The 22916-nt window shown below is 36.5% G+C and overlaps 1 protein-coding gene across 2 annotated transcripts in view; it reads left to right on the top strand.

The window, feature by feature from the left end:
- Nucleotides 1–22916, top strand: part of HDAC9 (histone deacetylase 9) — a 914075-nt gene that overhangs the window by 760032 nt on the left and 131127 nt on the right. For both annotated transcript variants that reach the window (XM_055272501.2, XM_063637042.1), the window contains exon 22: nt 20634–20752. In XM_055272501.2, coding sequence (XP_055128476.1) covers nt 20634–20752 — 119 coding nt within the window. The remainder of the gene's footprint in view (nt 1–20633; nt 20753–22916) is intronic.

Raw genomic sequence — 22916 nt, 5'->3', positions numbered from 1 at the left:
GAACTCTCTTTCAAAGAAGTAATACAAAGGCAAAAATTCAAAAATAGGTACAGGAACTTGGAAAAGGTCCACGTGAGTGAGGGACTTTGAAAATTCAGATTCATTAGCTTTATGGTAAATATGCCTTGGTACATATAGTCCTAACGCCTTGTATTGCCATTAATTGGAGTGAAGCAACGGACACTGCACCATGGAATGAGCCTTAGGTAAAATTAATGGCTATGCTGGGTAGTGAAGAGAGAGAAATTCTACAAAGGTGGGGGATTTCTTAGAGAAACTGCACTGACAGGGAATGATCTTGACATAAAAATTCAACTGGGATACATTTTTCATCTGAGGGCACATGCTGAGGAGATCAGAGTAAAGGAGTTTTTTTTTTTTTCCCTTTGTTTCCAGTGTATGTTAAGGTAGATTTTTAAAAATATATATAAGAAGAAAGGATCCATCGAGGAAAAATAATGAAGTCAATCCAAACCAAACAAATCATAGTAGGGGTGCGGGGAGCAACCAGTATTTACATGGGGAGCACACACTCTTCTTTTGGGTTTGGTGTGAAGGGTCTGCACCTGTTTGTGAACGTGTTCAGAATGTGGACTGAGGCTAGTCCCTGAGTTGGCCTGGCTCCGACTTTCCACCGAAGGGGTAGAGTTGCTTTAATGTGGTTCACGTGTATGGTGTTTCATCTTAAGCAGAGTGATTTATGTTAATGAAATGAAACAGAAAATATACCCTTGACATCCTAGTCTCCTTAAAAATATTAAATAAATATGTCCAGGACTTTTGCATGATTATATTTATTAAAACAAATGGAAGACTTCAATCCATACCAGAATAAATTTGTAGGTGACCCTGGGAAGGGTTAAATCCATTAGGAAAAAAAAAAATGAGTTTGGGGGTTTCTTACCAATTCTGAAATGAAAGTTTTTAAAGTCATTAAGTTCAGTAATATAATAGAAGGTTACAAAATGAGCATCAATTGTAAGATAATTTGTTCTGTAATTCAGAATATTGTTTTGTTTGGCTTCTGAAAATTTAATCCCCAAATCACGATTCACAAAATATATTCAGAACATCTTTATAAATCGAATACCAGACTTCTTACTGTCTTAATGAGAATTAAGCATGTGCCATCTTTAAAGTATCTATTTGAAAGTGTTATAATTTAAGAGTTTAGCTTTTAATTGTTTGTCATAGCCGTTCTACTAATACAGAACTAGTCATTTTAGTAGAATTTAAGGGCAGCAGAATCTTTTCAACTCTTAGATTTCATTAGCGTGCATTTACCTATGCCTTTACAACATGATTATATAATTAAATTTCAAGGACATTAAATTAGTCAAATGAATGTATTTTTAAAAATTAGTTGATTGGCATTTTTCTCAGAAGTTACCTGATGACAAACATTAGACATAAGAATAATTCACATGTCTGGTTATCTTAACTGCTGATTGAATTGTAATTTATCCAGCTGACTATAATATTTAGTAAAAGTGGAATTAGCCAAGGAAAATGTAGTTTACTTGCTTGGAACATAGTGACATACTCTTAATTCCTCTAGTATAAATAAATAGACATCTATTTTTGAAATACTTTTTAAAAACAAGGTTAAGAAAGTAATACAATAAAACTTCTATTTTAAAAATCTTCCTGTTCATTGCTATGTGGGAAGACTTCACCAGAAATGTACCAGAAATTTGGCTTAATGTGATGTACCTGTGGGTATTCGGCAAGCATGTCACTGGGCAGATACTTGCTAATATGCAGCACAAGAAAATGAAATGTGAGGGTACTTTTAAAACACGTTCTTGAGAAAGGCTTAGCTCTATCTGCCAGGTGATATATCATTTACTGTCATATATTGGCAGCTGAAAAACTGAATTTTATTTTTGCTATCTTGGCTACAGATATTATGTAAATTATATTCTTATGGGGTTCAAGGTAGTGATCATGATTGTAATGATGTTGATAATGGTCATCTAATCAATACAGAGGCTGTCGGTGTATCTTACTGCAAAGAAAATAAGTTTATGGTAATTCAGGTGCATTTCCAATTAAACAGAAAGGGGAATCAGAAGAATAGTCAATAGGGAGGGTAGAGAAAATACAGAAATGGCTGTAAGAGAAAGAAACAAAGAGAAATAGAGTACAAAAACACTAGTATGGGATGCTAAAAGAAAAAAATACTGAATAGAGAAAAGTATAAAAAGTCTAATAGAAGAGTAAATAATCAAATTGGGGTGATTTTTTAAATGGGTGGGAGTAAGGAGCCACTATAGCAAGAAAAAAAACAAAAATAGTAAATGCCATTATTTCCAATAAATGCTAAAATTTATGAACATGGGATTTTTATCACGGTCATTGATGTTACAGCATTTATGGTCTATATATTTTGACAGTGTACTTAAATCCCCAAGGCAGGCAACATGGTTAGTGCCTGCATAAATTGGGCAGGGCTTGGGTTGTTATTGTTAAATATTTTGATTATCACCTAGGTTTAAAATAATGCTTTTATAATATAATGGGAAAATGGATGCAATTGGCTGCTAAGTGATTGGCGTCAGATTTCAGAGGTAGTAAGAATTAGCTAGAAGGCATCCCTTAATCCCACTGCACTCTACTCTCCAGAAGCCGTCTCTGAAACCAGAGCAGTAATAGGACATGTCTCTATCACACAACCAATGAATGTCACCGACTGGTTTCAAGACTTCCAGCTCAGCACTTGCTTTAAATTAAATTACGTGCAGCAGACGTTTTCCAAATATACACCCCCTAAAGATCTATCTCGACCTAGTGTAGTGTTATTACAGAGAAGGGAGTTGGAAAGATTGACTGATTGATTAGTGGCCATTCTCTGTAAACCTGACATAAATGCACATTTCCTCTATTTACAGAAAATAGTTGCAATTGTTATTTTATTATTTTTTATCCTGGCCCATGGTCAGTAGCTCTATCCACCTCATTTCTATCATTGCTAGAGTCTTTTGCTTTAAGTCTTCATCATGAACATGGCTTTCCTGCTTGTCCTTTGAGAACACTGTTCACAGTTCATGGCACCGACTGTGTTTAGGCATGGTGGCCATGCTGAACTTCAGCACTCCTTTTCAGCTGCCTGTGGTTTCACCACTTCTTAATATGTTAAATTTAATTAGGCTGTGGTTGTTAGCCCCTTATTTTTCTGCTTGCTGTTCTGTCAGTTAATGTTTCCCTTGCATAGGTCAGAAGGTGGAGAGGGGAAGAAAAGAGGGAGAAGGGATTCTTAGCCAAATCCAGGTCAAGCTGTCTAACCAAACGGTAGCTGATTCTACTACCGACTTGGTCTCTGTTTCCCAGCCTTTTATGGTACCAAGAGACTTTTGCAGTAATGGAAACATTCCTTCTTTTACTTCTGTGCACCGTCATCTTCCTTGACTTCATGCAGAGAAACACAAGGAGCAAAATAATTGTAAGCATTACAGCCTTTTACTTTAATGACCTTGACTCTGCACTGGGATAGATGTCTAATTATAAAGAATTCAGCACAGACCACATTAGTGGGGCTGGTGTTTGCTTTGCACACAGACCCAACATCTGTTGGATCTTTGGAGCAGAGATTTAGTTATGGGAGATGAATCCTGCTGTTTCCTTAAAACGCATGCTTTGAAAAGAATGCTCTTATAATGTTTTGGTCCTGAGAGATACTGCATCATAGGTTCATGCTAAAGGCTCACAGCCCCTAAGAAACTATGAGTAACTGATTAGATTTTTTAAACTGCAGATCAAGTCCCTAAAATAAGAATCTATTCTTATCTTAGAAACTATGAGTATTATTTAGAAACCATGAGTAACTGATTAGATTTTTTAACTGCAAATCAAACCCCTAAAGTAAGAATCTATCCCTAAAAATCAAAATCTATTTTGCTGTTTTGGTCACTATAATGAACAGTGGGACTTGAACACATGGTTATCTCTCCACCACTCATGGCTGCTGCATAGAAATTGCCCCTAAAGGGTGTTAATATTATTGATTTTATAAACTATGTAGGTAGAACCTCTATTTTTCTTACATTGAACTTAGAGTGGGTATAAAGAAGCCTACAAATGCATTACAAATATTGCAAATACATTGCAAGTGTACATTATGAATGTATATTACAAATACATTACAAATGTACAAATGCATTAGCAGCTTCCCTTAATTTCAGTTTATGAGTTTGTGATATAAATGGCAGGAAAGAAAAACATTTGTGTGCATTTAGCTTTGGAAATAGCACAATGTATTTAGTCAATTGCTTTCTATTAACATTTTTTTTGGTGGATGTGAATAATACATCAAATGTAACATCGATTTGGGTCTCTGTGATTTTCCCTGTCACCTCAGTGCCTTCCTATCTTTTCTCCAAATTACTGTCTTTCCCTGAAGCATAGGTAGTATTCATTTGCCACCTTAATGATCACTGCTGAGTCACTGTTGTCAAACCATAAAGTGCCTTTGAAGGAAATCACAGTGCAGTTATTCACAGTCTGTTCATATATTCTTCTCCTACCTCTCAGCTTTATCTTTTCCTTTCTCTGATTTCTTCAGTCCAGCTTTCAACTCTTCACTCCCATATATGTCATGATTCAACTTCATTTAATTTTTATCATTTTCTCTATGTGTTGTAGTTTTGGTAGTTTTATGACTAAAACATGCTCTTTTGTCTGGAAGTATTTATTTTCTTTCATTGAATAATTGCTTCTCTTTTTTTAGTTTTTTTTTTAACTGTGTGTTGCAGCACATTAAAAGTTTATGAAATCAATTTAGAGGGTCAAGACTGGCATTTTAATAGAATGTAATAGAAGATAAAATAGTGTTATGTATTGTTTCACAAAATATGTTTTAGGGGTGTGTGTGTGTGTCTGTGTGTGTGTGTGTGTGTGTGTGTGTGTGTGGTGTATGTACTGGTTCCTGGAGTGGAATGTACTTTTTTTGCTGTTTGTTGTGGTTTAAGAATTTTGAAAGCCACTGTTTAAACAGCAAATTAAAATATCATTTTATCTATAAAGCCTTGTCTCTGTTCTCCAGAATAATTAATAAGTTCATTTTCTATGTCCACATTTATAGCTGTAGTTTTTAGAGTAATTATTGTTTTGAACTGGGAGAAAAAAAATCAATATCTGTATTAACGAACGCATCCCTTTGAACTGGAAGAAATTTGTTTATGGAGTTGCTTCATCCATGCCACCTGAACTTGTTAAGTATAGGAATCATAGGAATCTGTCCTGACAGTATGAAATCTAGCACTTGGCACCTTGGCGTTGAGATTCACTGTAGATGCTCAATGAATGTTCCAGGAATAAATTAATAAATGAAAAAATCTATGAAAAGACAAACTTGACAAAGTTGGGTTCAGCTATTTTGTTTCCAAATTGGAATGTGATATATACAGACCAATTTGAAAATATTTATATAATATCTGCTACTTGAAAAGATTTTTAAAAACAAGCAAATTTTTTTAAATATGAGGGTATATTACTGCTGTACTAATAACTGTGGAGTATTATTTGGTCTAAAACAAATACACATGCACAAAAGAAAATTAGTTTTCAAATGTTTTATCCATTGAAATCTTGGATTCTGCCAACTGTTTAGTGGTTCATTTAGCATGTCACAGTATCATGACAGCAGTGTCGACATACCACCATAACATTCCCTTTTCAAAAAATGAAAATAATCAGTGAGAAAGCTAGCTATCTGTGCATATGGATCCACATGGTTGCATATTTGGAAAAACGGATAATCAATGTATTACTCAATTCTTAGGCTGCTGTGAAGAAATACCTGAGACTGGGTAGTTTATAAAGGAAAGAGGTTTAATTGACTCATGTGGCTGCATGTTCCGCATGGCTAGGGAAGCCTCAGGAAACTTACAATCATGGTGGGAGGCACGTCTTCTCGAGGCAATAGGAGAGAGAATGAGTGTCCAGCAAAGGGAGAAGCCCCTTTAAAACCATCAGATCTCATAAGAACTCACTATCACAGGAACAGGATAGGGGAAAACAATTCAATATGAGATTTGGGTGAGGACACCAGAGTAACCAAATCAGCTTATTTTAACATTTCCTATCTAGAATGTTTGAATATACTTTACTCAGAAATTGCTTTCACCCTAATCCAAGTGACAATCCATAGTCTAACTAATCAGAGTATATTTTTATCTTAAGTAATAAAACTACTCTATCATGTACCCATGGAACGTTCATACTTGGTGGAGTGAACATTGCAGTTGGAATTGTACCTGGAAATAAGTTGCTGCTGAATAAATATTGACAGCAGTGTCTCATTTTTACCATGTCCTGATCTCCTGTGAAGTTTGAGTGGCATACCTACTTCCTTTCTAACTCATAGAAACACTGAAGTGATTGCTTCAGTACACATGATATGCCTTAATTGCCTCATAGAATCAGAGCACTTGGAAACAGTAATTTTTCATCCAAAAATGCAGTTAAAAGGCGGTGGAATTGTCAAGTTTCCGAGAACATGATCTTTGGATTCAGACAGATCTGAGTTTGAATCCCAAGTCAGTCAGTTATTTGCTGAAACAACTTGACTGAATGTCTTACCTTCATTGAGTCTTAGCCTTACTATCTATCATTGGGATCAAAATACATAATTTCAAGTATATTGTGATCATTGCAACATTAGAAGGAATCTATAAACTTCTTAACTTCATGCCTGGCACCTAGTACATTGTCAAAATGGTTGATAATTTTATCGTTGCTGCTAGAAGAAAAGAGTTTCCTTGCCTCCAACATAAATAAGCTATTTTTTTAGCTTTGGAATTAATCCTACTCTCCTGTTATTTTAGCTATGAATACATGTAACACTCCTCGATCTTGGGCTGGTCTCCTGATTGAGAAGACAGCCTGACTCTGTACTTCAGAACTCTATTCAGGCCCCAAGTTCTTTCTTTCTTCTCAGTCTCTTTCTGGCTATGCCTCAGGGAACAAGAAAAATGTGTTACTAAATGAGCTTGCCTTTTGTCTTGTTCATCTCACATTGTTACGCAATTAAAAAAAAAAAAAACTTGATGATGTTGCCTTCCTCAGAAAGGCCACATCAAAAGGTAGAGTTCACCAAAAATAATACACACTTTTTCCAAAGACACAAACAGTTCCTTGAAAAGGATGTCATGCTGTAATTTGTTTTGTGAATTCTATAAACCACAGAACATTTACTTACAGTAATGTTTGACCTTTCTTTTTCCTTATTTTTATGCCTACAAAGCTTCTTTTTCTCTCCTCTTGAGAAGAAATATAAAGGCTAACACTCTTGTATATATATATGTATGTGAGAGAAAGAGAGAGAAATATATATATGATTTTATTGGAATACTGAGTTTAATTTTTAGCCAAAGTCCTTTGGCTTTATGCAATAATATTTTATGGAATGCAATCACTTGTGAAAAGACTAAAGAGAGGCTCATTTGAAACTTTGCAAAAAGTATATGCTGCTCATAGGGTAATGGGAAATGCAATATGTGTACTAAGCTACACACTGCACCCCACCGAAAGGAGAGAAATCCCTATGACTGATTTGATGGTAGTATAATCTCTTTAGGGATTTTTTGGATAAAGAAAGTAATAACAAAAAATAGGCACATAATTAAGTTTCCAAAGTGCACGTGTCACCAGCATCTTATTGTCCCTCTGGAGGGGAAATTTACTAATGACTTGGGTAGACATTTTTCCTGCTATGAGCCCATCTGAGAAAAAAAAAAAAACAGCCTTTCCGAATTTTCTAAATAATTCTCTGCTATGTAAGTTTTAAGAACATTTTACTGTCATTTGTGTTCTATTTTCTATTCATTATGGCAATGTTTTACAACCACCAGGTTGCTATAGAAATGAAAATAAACAAAGATTTGGAAAGATATATGTTGCAGGGGCTTGTTCTGCGTCTCTTGCCTAAACCATGAGGATTATGTTATTCTTTAAATATACTTTCTTCCTTGGTTATCCAGTTGATCTTAATATAAGGAAACAAAGTTAAATACTTTGTTCTGACTTGTGTTAAGTTTTTCTCAATGTCTTAAACTCTTTCCATGCCCTTTAAGAATAAATTGGGCTAAAAGAGGATAAAATTAGAAGGAAATAAAGGAAAGAAAAAAAAGGAAGACGGAAGAAAGAAAGGAAGGAAAGAGGAAGGGGTAATAAGGTAGGCATAAGATAAAACTAAAAGTTGCTATACAGCTGACCTCCTTGTCAGCACCCACTGGAACTATAAGGAAGGGTGTATTTTATTGAGCAATCACAGGCAATTTTGAAGGGGTTCAAGAAGAATCAATAGTTCTAGTGCATTATGCTGGCAAAGACCCTTGCCCGCTCCCCACACCCTTGTAGCTCAGCCTCGGTTCTCTAGGACCTGGTCTTTTGTTAATTGTATAGTAGCAGAGCAAAGTCGGGACTACTGTCCCTTTCCAGCTCTAGTACTTACAAATGTGGAAAGACTGATTTAGCAATGCTTATGAAACCAAATACATAACAGCCCCCTTATGTTACTGGACTCACATTTGAAATCATAATAAAATATTTCTTGAGAACCACTGTTGCAAACTTAAAGACACATTTTTGGCATATTAAAATTCACGGTATTTCTATGCTTTTATATAATAATGACTGGGAAGGGACATATATACATTAGATTCTACATTTCTCAGCAAAAGAGTGTTTACTTCAATACAATTTTAATATTAACTCTTAATGACTTCTAGCAACTCCAAACTAAGCATGTTTCAACATTTTGTTGTTGGTTTTTCTAGACTAGATTTTAGTACAGAGTTTAACAAAAGCAAAATCTGTTAATTCTATTGTCATTGTTTTATATATGGTAATTAGATAAGAATCAGTTTATCTGTTTTGATAAACTAGCAATCTTACCATTTTGTCCAGCTCCCTATGCTTGCATATAGCATTTTGCCTAGGGAGGTGGCATCATTCTATATTCAGAGGCGTTCCAAATGTAATAATATAAATATACTAATACTATTCTCACAGACAATGTCCCAAAGTCAGGAAGAGACACTGTTGAGAAAAATTTCTCTCTCAACTCTTAGCTCAGAGACACATTGGGCAATATCTCAGAATTAGTCAGAAATGTTATTGGCTACATGACACATCTTAGGCAAGGAAAGTCCCTCATTGCCTTCAAGTATTCATTATTTTTTAAACACATAGCATTTAAAATTAGCATTGGCTTCTTCAGCACTAAAGCAATATAAACTTATTAAATGTCATATTTGAAACTCTAATTCAAAGAATACACTTTCTGGACCAGGAATATATATGAGTGCACACACATACATATTCCTAGTTATAATATATTGCATTATATTATGATATATATGTGCTATTTGTATGTAGTTTCCTTATTCTCATCAATGATTCATTTAAAAGCACATAGTACTATAGGGTTGCTATTTTGATGTAGTGAAATGATATGGACTCACAATGTCCCATTTAGAGCTCCAATCTCTTTAGAAGTGATAATTCTGCCCCTAAAATATAGCTCATACAAACTTTGTTCTTGCAGTGAAATAGTTTGCTCTCCACTCTAGGGTCTAGCGTCATCAAAGGAAAGACACACTTTAGAATCGATCTGAAAGGCCGGGGCAAATCAGTGGATATGTAGGCAAAGATTTTGATCAGCAAGGATGCTGAGCTTCAGGCAACAACTTTTCTTATCAAATGCAAGAGAAAGAGCATATGAAGGGGGAAAAAGTGTCCCTTTGGTGTATTAGATCTGGAACATAGAAAAATCGTAGAATAATAGAGCCGCATATGACTTTAGAGTTAATCTAAATGAATCCCCCCAGTCTCATATAATAGTTGAAACTAAGACAATTTACTAAGGTTACCCAAGTGGAGGCAGTGCCAAGAACAGAAATTGAATATCTTGAGTTGGAATCAAGTGATTTTTCTAACCCCCTACAATTGTACACTGAAGCCAGATAATTCAATTTTGAGATGGCACACAGTAGAAATCATTGCAGAATTTAACCCCCTTTTTGAAGACTTTTGGAGAAACCTCACCTTTCCCCCTCTCCATCTGGTTTATACAGTGTTCCAATGCTCATCAAAGCAAAATGGTTAGAGAATAATGTTTTCCTTTATACTGACAGAGTTCCAATTTGGATAATCAATTTGTAAAAATACAAAAAAAAAAAAAACCTAGCTAGCTTAGAAGCATGTCTAAATCAATGAATAAAAATAGGGCAAGATAAGAGGAAATTCATTTTGAGAAGAATTATGGAGACAGAACGAGAAAAGCTATGTAGATTCGGAGAAGGCAATAAACAAAACATAAAAAAATAGAAGCCATATCATATATATGTCACATTTTCTGAAGGTGTGAAAGTTTTTTAGCCCAATTTTTTCCTTTTCTCCTCATTACAGTAGTATAATTTCTAGATTAAAAATGAATTAAATGAGCATTTGCATATTCTTGTAATTATCGTCCCCGTTCTGCTTTTGTGTCTGGAGAGATTCGGAACCAGCTGGACAAGAGAGGAAAGGACGATTTTCTGATGTTTGCATTTAAAGCAAAGGCTCATAAACAATGAAGCCACAGTAGAAATGTGAATGGCCTTTCACTCAAGAGGGATTTTACATACATTTGTGAAATGTGCAGAGGCTGAGGAAGAGTGAGGCACCAAGAAAATCTGACCTGCAAACACGAAAAACCAGAGAGGGCATCACTGGGTATAACATTCAACAACTATTTATTGAGTATCCACTATGTGCTAGACTTTAGCTTGTCCAACCCACGGCCCATGGGCCGCATGGGGCCCAGGATGGCTTTGAATGTGGCCCAGAATGGCTTCGAATGTGGCCCAACACAAATTCGTAAACTTTCTTAAAACATTATGTTTTTTGGGGGGGATTTTAATTTTTAGTTAATCAGATGAGGATCTGATTAAACATGTTAAGCTGGCCGGCTGCCATTTTGAGAACAGAGTACAGGGATAAAGATGTAGTATGGGCCCCTCCGAGGAGGCCACAGCTGTGATCCAGGTGAGCAGTAAAGTTGGCACAGGCCAGGGTGAGAACAGTGGAGGTGTAGGAACATGGTAAATTTCTGGATATATTTTGAAAGTTTGACAATAGGATTCCTTGAAAGATTGGCTATGGGTTGAGAAAGAGACAGGGAGCTGCCAAAGATGAAAAATAGAGGCAATAAAAAAGGGGGTGGTAAAAGAGAGAAGGGGGCAATGTGTGTGTGTTGGGGGTGTGAAGAGTTGGAGGGTGAATGCTAAGGAGGAAGAGCAGGACTTACTCAGGTCTGGGCTGGTGGAGCTAGAGGAGAACATCAATTATACCTGGTGTGCTTAGAGCTCCTAGCACTGATGCTTTTCCACAAATGCCCATGGTAAACCTTCATTTAGTGCCCCCCACAAGGACCCTACTGGGCCTGTGGTGGGTGAGACGCTGGGGGCTGTTCTGCAGCACCAGCAGCCACAACAGCTGCCTGGAATCTGTATAGAAACAGTTCTTTGATGTGCTGCCTTCACCACTTTGCTTGGAAGCATCTTTTCCTTGTACTTCATGCACAAACATAGGTGAATGCATGAAAAAATGTGCAGTCTATAATGTGCATTTTTGGTTTTGCCAGAAAAACCTAAAAGAAATAAAAGTTCTTGTACCATTTGAAAAGGTATAATTTTATAATATGATGCTTTCATGCAATGATATACAATTAGACTATAGAGAAAAAAGGTAGGCTTGGATTTACACCTATAATTTACATTTGCATGATTATAATATGCTATTATAAATTATACAGGGGATCAGAATCTGCTGCCTCAGAGGTGACGTATAAGATCATATAACTGCCTACTCAAAACTTTTGAGTTTCCACTCTTGTTCAGAATGAAATCCAGTGTCCTCACAATGGCCTACGAGATGCTACATGAACTGGCTTTATGCCACCTTTCTGATCCCATTTCCAACCATCTTTCCTTTCATTCACTTTGTGTGAGCCACAGTGACATTCTTTTGATGTCCTGAATATGTGGAAGACCCTTCCACTTCAGGGCTATGTCCACCTCAGAATGGCCTTCTCTAGGTACCCCTGTCTCAACGTGCACCACCCCCATGACTTTCTGTACAATTTGTTTTTCACCTTAGTCCTTATTACATGCTTACCTGTTTATTTATATAGTGTCTTGCCATGAAGGCAAGAGATCAGGGACTTTGCTGTGAACCCTGGCCTATAACTGATGTCCTAACTCACTTTACACATCCTCTGTGGTGGACTTTCACATTGTTTCTTCCTTGTTGGTTGCCCGCTGTCCTCTGTCCCTCAGTACATTGTGTGCGCCTGGGTTTGTTTTCCACCTGCCTTTCCTTCTAACCTATGACCTTTTTGAAGGCAGAGTTACAACATATTTGCATTTTTGAATCCCAGCACCATCCCAGTGCTTCCCATATGGCAGGGACTCAATAAATTACTTCTAAATGAATATAAAAATATTGTTGAGTAACTTTATAGGTTAAGATGTTGTGAAATTTGCTTTATAATTTTGAGTTGCAGGCTGTGGAACCAAGCCAGAGTTCTGCTCCTATGGGAATTCCCTTCTTGCAACTGAGCACGTCAAATGAGTGGGTAGCGTCTTATACCGTTCACTCAGCACATGCTGGGGTGAGTCATGGGAAATTACTAGTGTGGTTCAACTTAAGGACAACATTTGACTCAATGTCAGTGCAACCAATTGTTTGGCCATTGACTAGAGATGAAATAGTTCCAGAAATCTGATTCTGAGGAAGTTCAGAATCAGAATCAATTGTTCCAAATCTCATGGAAAGAAATTTAAAGTGGAATTCTTTTCTGCTTACTGTGTTTAGCATCTAGTCACATGATTGATATCTCTTTATGTTAGTGGTAGTACTCTTTTTGTCTCCTTTTATTTTTATAAGTTTGGTTTATTCTCACTAGCATGGGTTTCACCAGGGGTAGAGACATGCAGGGAAGAAGGAAGAGGGTTGTTCTTCAAGAAGAACATGACAGAATAACCATTGGTAGGTGAGGACAAAAAAGCATATATGCCATTGTTATTGCTTCAATCATGTGTTTTCTAGCAAAGCAGTGTAGGTGCAAATCACCAGTGAATCCTCTATATTCTCCTATGATGGCATATCCACTACTTGGTCCCATGCCTCATTCTTTCTTTGATACACTTTCTTGCTTTGCAAAAGTACATTGTCAAGTAAGTTATTCAGAAAGGGAGCATTGAAAATAAATTTCTGAGCCCTAATATGTTTTGAAGTATTTTTATTTAAGTCACATACTTAAATACTAGTGTGTGATGGCTGCAAGCAGCATTGAAGTTTAAAAATAATTTTCCCTCAGAATGTAAAAACATTCAGTGTTACTGATTAGGACTTTGCTGTCAATATCATTTTCTGATTCTTTGAGGACACGTTTTTTCTTTTTAAGGCTCTCTTAGGATCTGACAAGTGTGTATTTTTAAAAAAATACATAGAGCTTCACACTGGTTGGACTAATCAAATTCATATACTTGAGTATTTTTAGTTCTGAAAAATTATCTTCTGTTGTAAGTTGATCATTTCCTCTCCTCTCTTTTCTTGGCTCTCTCAGGGACTCCTATTATTTAAATATAGGACTTCTGCAATGACCCTCTGTGTCTTATATTTTCCCATTATTTTATACTTTACCTATTTGCTTCCTCTTCTGGGCGATTTCTTCAATTTTATTTCTTCAGATCATCTACTAATTTTTTAAGTTATGCAATTTTAGTTTTTATCTTTAAGTACTTCCCTTGTTCTTTGATTGTTCTTTTTCATAACAGCATGTCTTTGTTTTAAGGCTAAAATATTTTCCAGCATTTCTTTGAAATTATTATGTTTGTTATGTTTGTTGTCTGAACTTTATCTGTTTCATTTAGAGTCTTCTATATATATGTTTGTTTTAATCTTTTTTTTTTCTTTCATACAACATGGTCTTCTTATATGCCAGATAATCCCTGATTTTCCACTCATATTAAAGTAGCTGGTAACAGTTTTCCCTGTGGTTGTATAAATGGGTCAATTGAGTGTGTGTGGACTGTCAAACCCCAATTTAGTGTTAACATTCTAGAAGACAGCAGCTCTTGGTCTCTGGATCCCCATAAATGACAAAATAAGGAGGACTGCATGTTAGAGTCCCAGTATCTGCATTAGAAGTCTTAGCTTTGTTCACACACATACATACTTTTCTTTAAGAAAGAGGCAATCCGACTGTGTTGCTTGGTTGCTGGCATCGAGGAAAGGTAATTAAGGCGTTGGGATGTAGTTTGATATTCTTAACCGACTGACACTTTTTTAATTTCTTGTTTTAAGTCCTGCCTCTTTTCCGTCACCATACCCATTTCCTCAGTGGAGTACATGGTGTTAGGATATACATTAGTTTTTTTCCACAGTTCCTGGCTCATAACTCCCATAGTTCTTGCTACAGATTTTTTTCTTAGTAGGTTGGTGCAAAAGTAATTGTGTTTTTTGCCATTAAAAGTAATGTCATTAAAAGTAATATAATATTGGGTGTGCTAGGCCTCAGAGGCGGGCCTCTGATCTTCTGCTCTCCTTTCATCTGTCCCAAGGCAGGACTCTACTCTTCCCACCCTTCTTATTGTAGGTCTTAAGACTCTCTCTAGAATGAAGGAATGCTGAGTGTCCTGAAGCTTTCATAAAAACTCAAGAGGACTGCTTTGGAGAGCTTCCAGATAGCTGGAAATGTAGAGGTTCCTGGAGGGTGGCGTTCCCAGGGAGGGCATGGAGACTCCATATGCCTTCCCCCATACCTTGTCTTATGCATCTCTTCATTTGTAGCCTTTGAATGTCCTTTATAATAAAGTAAATGTCAGTAAGTGCTTCTCTGAGTTCTGTGAAGCAGCTCTAGCAAATTAATCCAACCCAAAGAAGGGGGCATGGGAACCCCAAATTGAAGGGAATTTCCTGGACTCACAATTGGTGTGTGTGTGTGTGTGTGTGTGTGTGTGTGTGTGTGTGTGTGTTGAGGTGGGGGGAAGGGCCTTGGGAGAGTTGTCTTGGTCTGGATCTGTGTCCCACCAAATCTCATGTCAAAATGTAATCCTCAATGCTGGAGGTGGGGCTTGGTGGGAGGTGATTGGATCATGGGGGCGGTTTCTTATGGTTTAGCACCACTCACCTAGTGCTGTTCTCATGATAGAGTTCTCATGAAATCTGGTTGTTTAAAAGTAGCAACTCCTTCTTCTCTCTCTTCCTCCTACTCTGCCATGTTTGTAAGTTTCCTGAGGCCTCCCCAGAAGCCAAGCAGATGCCAGCGTCATGCTTCCTGTACAGCCTGCAGAACTGTGAGCCAATTAAAGCCCTTTTCTTTATAAATTACCCAGTCTCAGGTATTTCTTCATAGCAGTGCAAGAACAGACTAATAAAGAGACTGAGTCCGCAACTTGTGGGATCTTCACTATCTCCAGGTAGATAGTGCTGAAACTGAATTGGAGGACACCCAGCAGACATCCACTGTTTGGCGTGTGGAGAAAAGCACCCACCTTTGATCACAGATGTCTTCTGTATTGAAGATTATTGTGGTCGTGTGAGAGCAGAGAAAAAAACACTGGTTTAGAGAGTTTTCCTGACACAGGCTCAATTGGATGGAGTGTCTCTCATCTCTTCTGTGGTCCCATGAACGCATATGCAAAGCAGTAGCTTTATTTTTTGTTTTTTGTTTTGTTTTGTTTTGTTTTGTTTTGTTTTGTTTTTAGTGTACTTCCAGTCAATTTCCTTATTCTGGAAATTTGTTAGAAATTTGCTTGGTAGCAGTGGTCCTACCCTCTTTAATTGCTATAATTTTATTTATTTTGATATTCTGATACTTGTTGGATTTTATTTTGAAATAATATTGAAATTACAGAAAAAGCTGTCAAAATAGGACAGAGTTCCTGTACGCCAACACGCAGTGTACCCTAATATTAAAAACTTACGTAGTCATAGTAATCAAAATTAAGAAAGTAATATGTGTACAATGCTCTTATCTAAACTACAGATTTTATATGGGACTGCAAATTTTCCACTGATGTCCTGTTTCTGTCCCAGAATCCAATCCAGCATACTGCATTGCCCTTTGACATCATGCCTCCTCAATCTCCTCCAATCTGTAGCAAGTCCTTAATCTTCCCTTGTTTTTTAGGGCCATTACTTTTGAAGAATACTGGTCACTTATTTTTGTCAAATATTCCTCAATTTAAATTTGTTTAATATTTCCTCATCATGAGATTTGAAGTTATATGTTTTTAGCAAAAATGCCATAGGAGTGCTTTGCCTTTAATGCATCATATCAGGGAGTATTGATGCTGGTATGTCCAATCATAGGAGATGTTAACTTTATTCAGGTCGTGTCTGAAGTTTTCTTCATTTCAAAGTTTCTATTATTTTCCTTCTTATTACCTTGCAGAAGATACTTTGGGGTTATGCAAATATAATGATTGTCTGCAAACTTTTGTCCGCTAATCTTATTTATTATCATTATTATTGTTATTACTATTTTTTGATACAGGGTCTTGCTCTGTCACCTGGGCTGGAGTGCAGTGGCACGATCATAACTCATTGCAGCCTCAAACTCCTAGGCTCAAACAATCCTCCTGTCTCAATCTCCCGAGTCATTGGAACTACAGGCACATACCACCATGTGTGGCTAATCTTTTTTGGAGAGATGGGGTCTCTCTGTGTTACCCAGGGTGGAACCCCTAAGCTCAAGCAATTCTCCTGCCTTGGCTTCTCAAAGTGCTGGGATTATAGCCATGAGCCACAATGCCTGGCTACACTAATTTTGGTATCCATCCTTGAATCTTGCCCGCCTCAATTATTTCTTTCTTGTTCCAATGGTAATTATATATTTTCCTCAATTCTTCTACATTTATTAGATGATATTTTTCTGTAAGAAAGAGCTATTTTCTCTCCTTTCTATTCAATTATTATGTATTCACTATGGACTTGGTGTTTGATTGTTTGGATTATAATCTAATACTATCGTTATTTATTTTGCTCATCAAATTGTTTCAGCTTTGGCCATTGAAAGTGCTTTCAGATTGGTTCACATGTCCTACTGACATGTCCATGTCTCTTTTTAAGCATTTTGTTGATTTCTGTCACCACAAGATGTTCCAGAGTCATGTAATATTTTCCCTGATGCAGTGCTGGAATCAACCACCTCTCCAAGGATCTCTGGGTCCTTTTATTGGAGATTGATATAAGAAAGCAAGATCTGGGTATTAACTCTGCTCCTTGTCACTGGGGTGCCATTGCTTTTAGGAAATATATACTAACCCATGGATACAGTCATCTAAATTATTCATCTGTTATGTATTAAGAACCATGAGTTCATATGTATCTTCCTATACTTTCTTTTCAGTGGGATATTGGAAAAGATGAGAGGCAAACATGTATTCTTTGTTTGCTAACTTTAATCAGAAATCCCAATTCTTCAGATAAAATTTTAAATCAGTGCTTTCGAAGATTTGTTTTAATAAAAATTACATTGTTTTTCCTACTTCGTACTCTCAAATACATTATTCAATCTTTCAGACACGATAGATCTTTTTGAATACAAATTAATCTAGACTGGCATAAATAAAACAGTGAACACTTCCATGGACACTCGTAAAGTCATTGCCAAAATAAAGAGATCTATGGAGTCTCAGTTTCATTCATTTATCAGAGAGGAGAGTAAGAGTTTAATGCTGACAATAGGAAAATAAATAATATTCACTTCAAAATTGAGCACATCTTTAGAACAAGATGGTGTTTGCAACATAGTAGACACTCAATATATATTTGTTGAAAGGAATGAATGAACCTTACCAATGTCACCATCTGTAACCATCTGTTGCTATGTAGTTCTTCAATTTAGTGGAAAACACACAGCATGCATTGCAGCATGATGCCTCTGTTCTCATCATACTTCACTAATTGATTCAGCAAACAGCTTCCACCCAGACATAATTCTAGGCATGTATATTTTTAAGTGAAAGGATTCTATCAGGTGATGTATCCTTTTTCTAAATTTCCCATCTTTTTCTTACTTTTTAGAATGAGTTAAAATGTATAGGATTAGGCCTATAAGGTGAAGGAATTTGAAAACCCACAAGAAATTAGAAAACACGTTGTGTTTGTGAATTCAGAAGTGACCTACATAGCAAATGTGCAATTTGCTTCAGATAGAAACCAGTAGATTCCGTATATTCAGAGATATGTGGCATAGAGAGATATAGTTCCCCTGTAAGTGGGTAAGATGTCTTTATTAACAAAATATTTGCATTCATCATATTTAAGAAAAGGGCACTGTAAAGGTGAATGGGGCTTTTTGACCACTGATTCACTATAGGAAGATTTGGAAAAATAAGCTATTGATATTTTCTGCTTTTTCAGTTAGTTTCTCCAAGAAGAGAGAGAATAATTCACTTGCTTTTTTTTTTTTTTTTTTTTTTTTTTTTTGAGACGGAGTCTTGCTCTGTCGCCCAGGCTGGAGTGCAGTGGCGCAATCTCGGCTCACTGCAAGCTCCGCCTCCCGGGTTCACGCCATTCTCCTGCCTCAGCCTCTCCGAGTAGCTGGGACTACAGGCGCCCGCCACCACGCCCGGCTAATTTTTTTTGTATTTTTAGTAGAGACGGGGTTTCACTGTGGTCTCGATCTCCTGATCTCGTGATCCGCCCGCCTCGGCCTCCCAAAGTGCTGGGATTACAAGCGTGAGCCGCCGCGCCCGGCCTCACTTGCTTTTTGTGGCTTTTCTGTAGGCACTTATACTCTGTAGATCATCTCTGTTTTCAATGTTCTATAATTATGTGGGCAATCTTGCCTCCTCTCCTGTCTTCTTGTACTTCAAAAATATGCGCCTATATTTAATATCTGTGGGTAGAGAGAAGCCTTTATGGAGAAGATAGTATATGAGTTGTGCCTTGAAGGATGGGTAAATACTGGGGGGAAAATAAGGGAAGGATGACCTTCTGATAGAGGGAAAAGAGATGGAAAATTGATTACTGTGATACTTATGATTGCATAGACAATCTGGTTCAATCATCTGCTTACTGAATTTTGTAGAAGCATCCATTCTCTAAGGGAGTACATAGGATTAATAAAATTAAATTGAGTATCTTGATAAAGCACTCTTAATTCTTTGAAAAAACTTGTTCCAATCTCTAATATCCCAACATACACCACAATACTATTTCACTCATGAAAAACAGTGAATTTATTATATGTGACACTTAATGACAACCATAATGTAAGGTTTGTAATTACTGGGATGGGGAAGAATCTAGTATATCTCCTGATAATGTAGCTGTATTCGAAATTTTTAATTTTATTGAAGAAAAAACATGATATAATTGTGTATAGTAAATAAAATTAGGTTTTCACTTAGTTTTACTGATGAGCCAATTCAGATTTATGTGGTTTACCAGTTGTTGGAGGGACTACTGTGGAAGTCACTTACATGTATACTTATGAACTTGAAGAATAGAATTTTTATGACAGTAGTGGATTCATTAGGAAAAATATTTCAATTATTTACATTTCTAGGTAAGTTTCAACTAAATATTTTTATTGTATAACTGCAACAACTTCTTGTTTATGATATGCAATAACATTTTTTAAATATAAAATTAATATGTAATCATTGTAGAAAATCTGGAAAACTTACAAACATAAAAATTAAAGTAATTATGTCATTATTGAAGGATAACTATTTTAATATTTGTTTTAGTTATCTCTCACAAACACACAAGAGTGATTGTACTACTTTTTAAATTCATTATAGCGTGCAGTTTCCCCATTTCAGTAAATAGTTTTTGAAATTTGAATTTTTATGATGGCATACTGGTCTTCAAGCCTATGTTAAAAATTTTATAAAGCCCAGTTGCATCCATTAGTCATTCTTTCTCAAAGCTAGCAATGATGAGAAAGGGGTTTGGGAGCCCTGAAGTTGGGAAGGGAAGTGTTGAAGTGTCTGACTGGGGCCAGCAGGGGTTGCTGTCATGGATGAGGCTGCCACATTCCTGGTGTGTCTGACTTTGGACTCACTTAACATTGTAGTCTGGATTCTATTAAGGGAACTTCGTGTTTCTCCTTTGCAAGAGTCACCCCCTACCATGATAAATATTTAAAAATGTTTTTTTTTTTTAAGTTGGGAAAGCAAACTTTTCCCAAAAGAAATTTATAGTTCAAATTTACACCAAGTTCTCACTAACTGGAGCAAGCCGGGTTTTCACTAAAGCTTTGACTTTCTTCTGTAAAACATTAGTCACTCCCTTGGAAGAAGCAGTTTTTTATAGGCGGTGGGATAAAACAGCCACAGACTTATGTGTAATATGATGGACTTTAGAATGTACCTGCAAAGCAGTTTTTTTTTTTTTTTTCCATTTGGAGGAAAAAAGATGAACCAAAAAAAGCCTGAATAGGGATGCTGAAATAACAGCGATTCATTATAAAGGAAGTGATACATTTTTGTCCCATTCAAATAATGTTTTTATTCCCCTTTTCTTTATTCTTGGGAGGTTCCTATTGTTGTGCCAGTTCGTTTTCACTGAACGATTTGTAAAGGTATTCACCAGTCCCACGTGTGACCAGTTGCATTTTTACTGTGCAGGACCATCGTGAAGCCTGTGGCCAAAGAGTTTGATCCAGACATGGTCTTAGTATCTGCTGGATTTGATGCATTGGAAGGCCACACCCCTCCTCTAGGAGGGTACAAAGTGACGGCAAAATGTAAGTACCTCTTTCAGGACTTTATGAAAGGCTCTGATATCATACCTTCTTTTAGGTCTTTATGATAGACACCACCTTTTACATGTGTCCAGTAAACTTGGGTGAGACATTTAAAAATGATTCAGATGGTATTTATTGCTGTCAGATTCATGTTTCTGTAGAAATTTGCCTTTAAGAAAAACGGAGTTAAAGTGTTTCGTTTGGTGGACGTGACAGCACATTTCAGAAATTGTATGCTTTTCAGGAGACCTGTTTTACATTTAAAGGCAGAAGTGATAGGGCTTCTGTTTAAAATACGCTGCATGACTTCAGAGGTCATGAGTCTAGAAAAGCTACTGTGCTTTTCCAAGGAGAATGGAAGTTCCATTGTACATGGGATAAAAATAGCTATTTGTTAATAATATTATGCACTTCCAGGTTTGAAAACAAAAGTGTAATTCCCCTTGCTCAGAGCCTCTGTATGTGTCTATGGGCAACCCTCATAATCTCTACTCGTGTTCTGTTGTGTTGCAAAGTTGAACTTTTTGGCTGTGTTCCTTAGCAACTGGACACCACATGAAGAAATAAATTTTATGTTACAGTGTATTTGAATAACACAACCTAATGGAATCTGGCTAGAAAGAGGATTTCTTTAAAAATAATTCCCTTGCTCTCTGAGTGGGGAAAAAAGGTATATATATATAGCTCACATATAAATGTGCATTGGCACCAGGGGTATCTATTTAAAAATAGAAGAAAAAAGTAAAATTACACAAAGAATAGGGCCCACAATGGTGTATTTTAGGGAGAGTTGCAAAGCAGACAACAACAAAAAACCCAAATACTTTTAAGTGGGAGAGATGAGTTTGGAGCAAATGTGCTGTATTAATTTTAAAAAAACCAAAGAGCATCATGCCAACATTTGTTTTTAGTTGGCTTCTCATGTGAAAGAGTTTTCTGCACTCTAATTGTTCCAGTAACATTGTTAGGTAGTAACTATTTTTAACATGTATTATTTACCCAGGATTCTTTGTGCCTTGTTGTCTATTAAAAACATATTAAGGGAGCCGCTGTGGCTCAGGCCGGTTGCCCTCGCACTTGGAGAGGCGAGGCTACACGTTCGAGGCCAACCTGGTCAACATTGATTAAAAATATATTTATTTTTAATATATTTAATATATTTATTTTTAAAATATATATATATTTTAACAGGAAACTCCACAAAGACAAACGAAGCAAAATAATTCATGATTTTGGTAAAATTGAATAGAGAGATGTTTGCTCAGATTAAATGTCTGTATGGCCTTTTTAAAAAATTATTATCCATGGAGCTCCACTCAATGGAAGTCAGTCTTTCCATCACAAATAAACCTCACTTGTGGGTCAAAACTGGTAAATAGTTGTCCAAATAAACAAAGAAAAAGAGAGTTTGCACATCAAGTTGAGATAAACCCAAAAATACAAAATACCTAGCGAAGAAAGAAGGAACTCTTGAAAAGGTGTTCCTTGCCATTAAATCCAATTATCTCACTCAGAAGAGAGGAGTGTCTATGTTTAGGTCTTTCTCCTTGCCACGGGAAAAGGTTGTAACAAGACTATTTGTCAGAACTAGTTAAAGGGATTGATCATTTTGTTCCCTTGTGTCTTCATTGTTGGCCAAGTCAAGTTCAAATCTCAAATGTTACCTTGAGAATAGTCGCATGGTTTCTTTTGGTCATTAGGTATAGGAGACGTGGGTTCTACCACTTCTAGGTTTAGTAGAGTACAATAGAGTCTTCAATATATTTTTTACCCATTTACATATATCTTTATCCATTGGAGAGGAAGCTCTTCATTGTGTTCCATCTTAGAATCAGTTTGTCTAGAATGCCTCCAACTCCCCTCCCCTCGTTCCCAGTCCCTCCGTACCCATTTCTTCCCTTGTGTATCTTTCCTACTCAAGAACCATACGTTCTCTGCTAGGTGCCTATTTCCTAAGAAAAGCAAGCAGACATGTTTTAAGTGATATAATACGTGACCTTTTGCATATTTGCAGTTTAATAAGGAAAAATATATACAATGAGAAGAGAGGTCCTTAGAATCTAAACAGACTGTAGTTGAAACTCTTCACATATCTTATAGACAAGGAAACTAATTTATTTTAAAATCTGAAATAACTGGGGTTGAAATCGAAGTTCTTATCCTA

This window comes from Symphalangus syndactylus, chromosome 3 (genome assembly GCF_028878055.3).
Source record: "Symphalangus syndactylus isolate Jambi chromosome 3, NHGRI_mSymSyn1-v2.1_pri, whole genome shotgun sequence".
NCBI classification, from domain to species: Eukaryota; Metazoa; Chordata; class Mammalia; order Primates; family Hylobatidae; genus Symphalangus; species Symphalangus syndactylus.
Note: the sequence above shows the minus strand (reverse complement) of the source record. Positions and strands in the feature narration are given on the sequence as shown.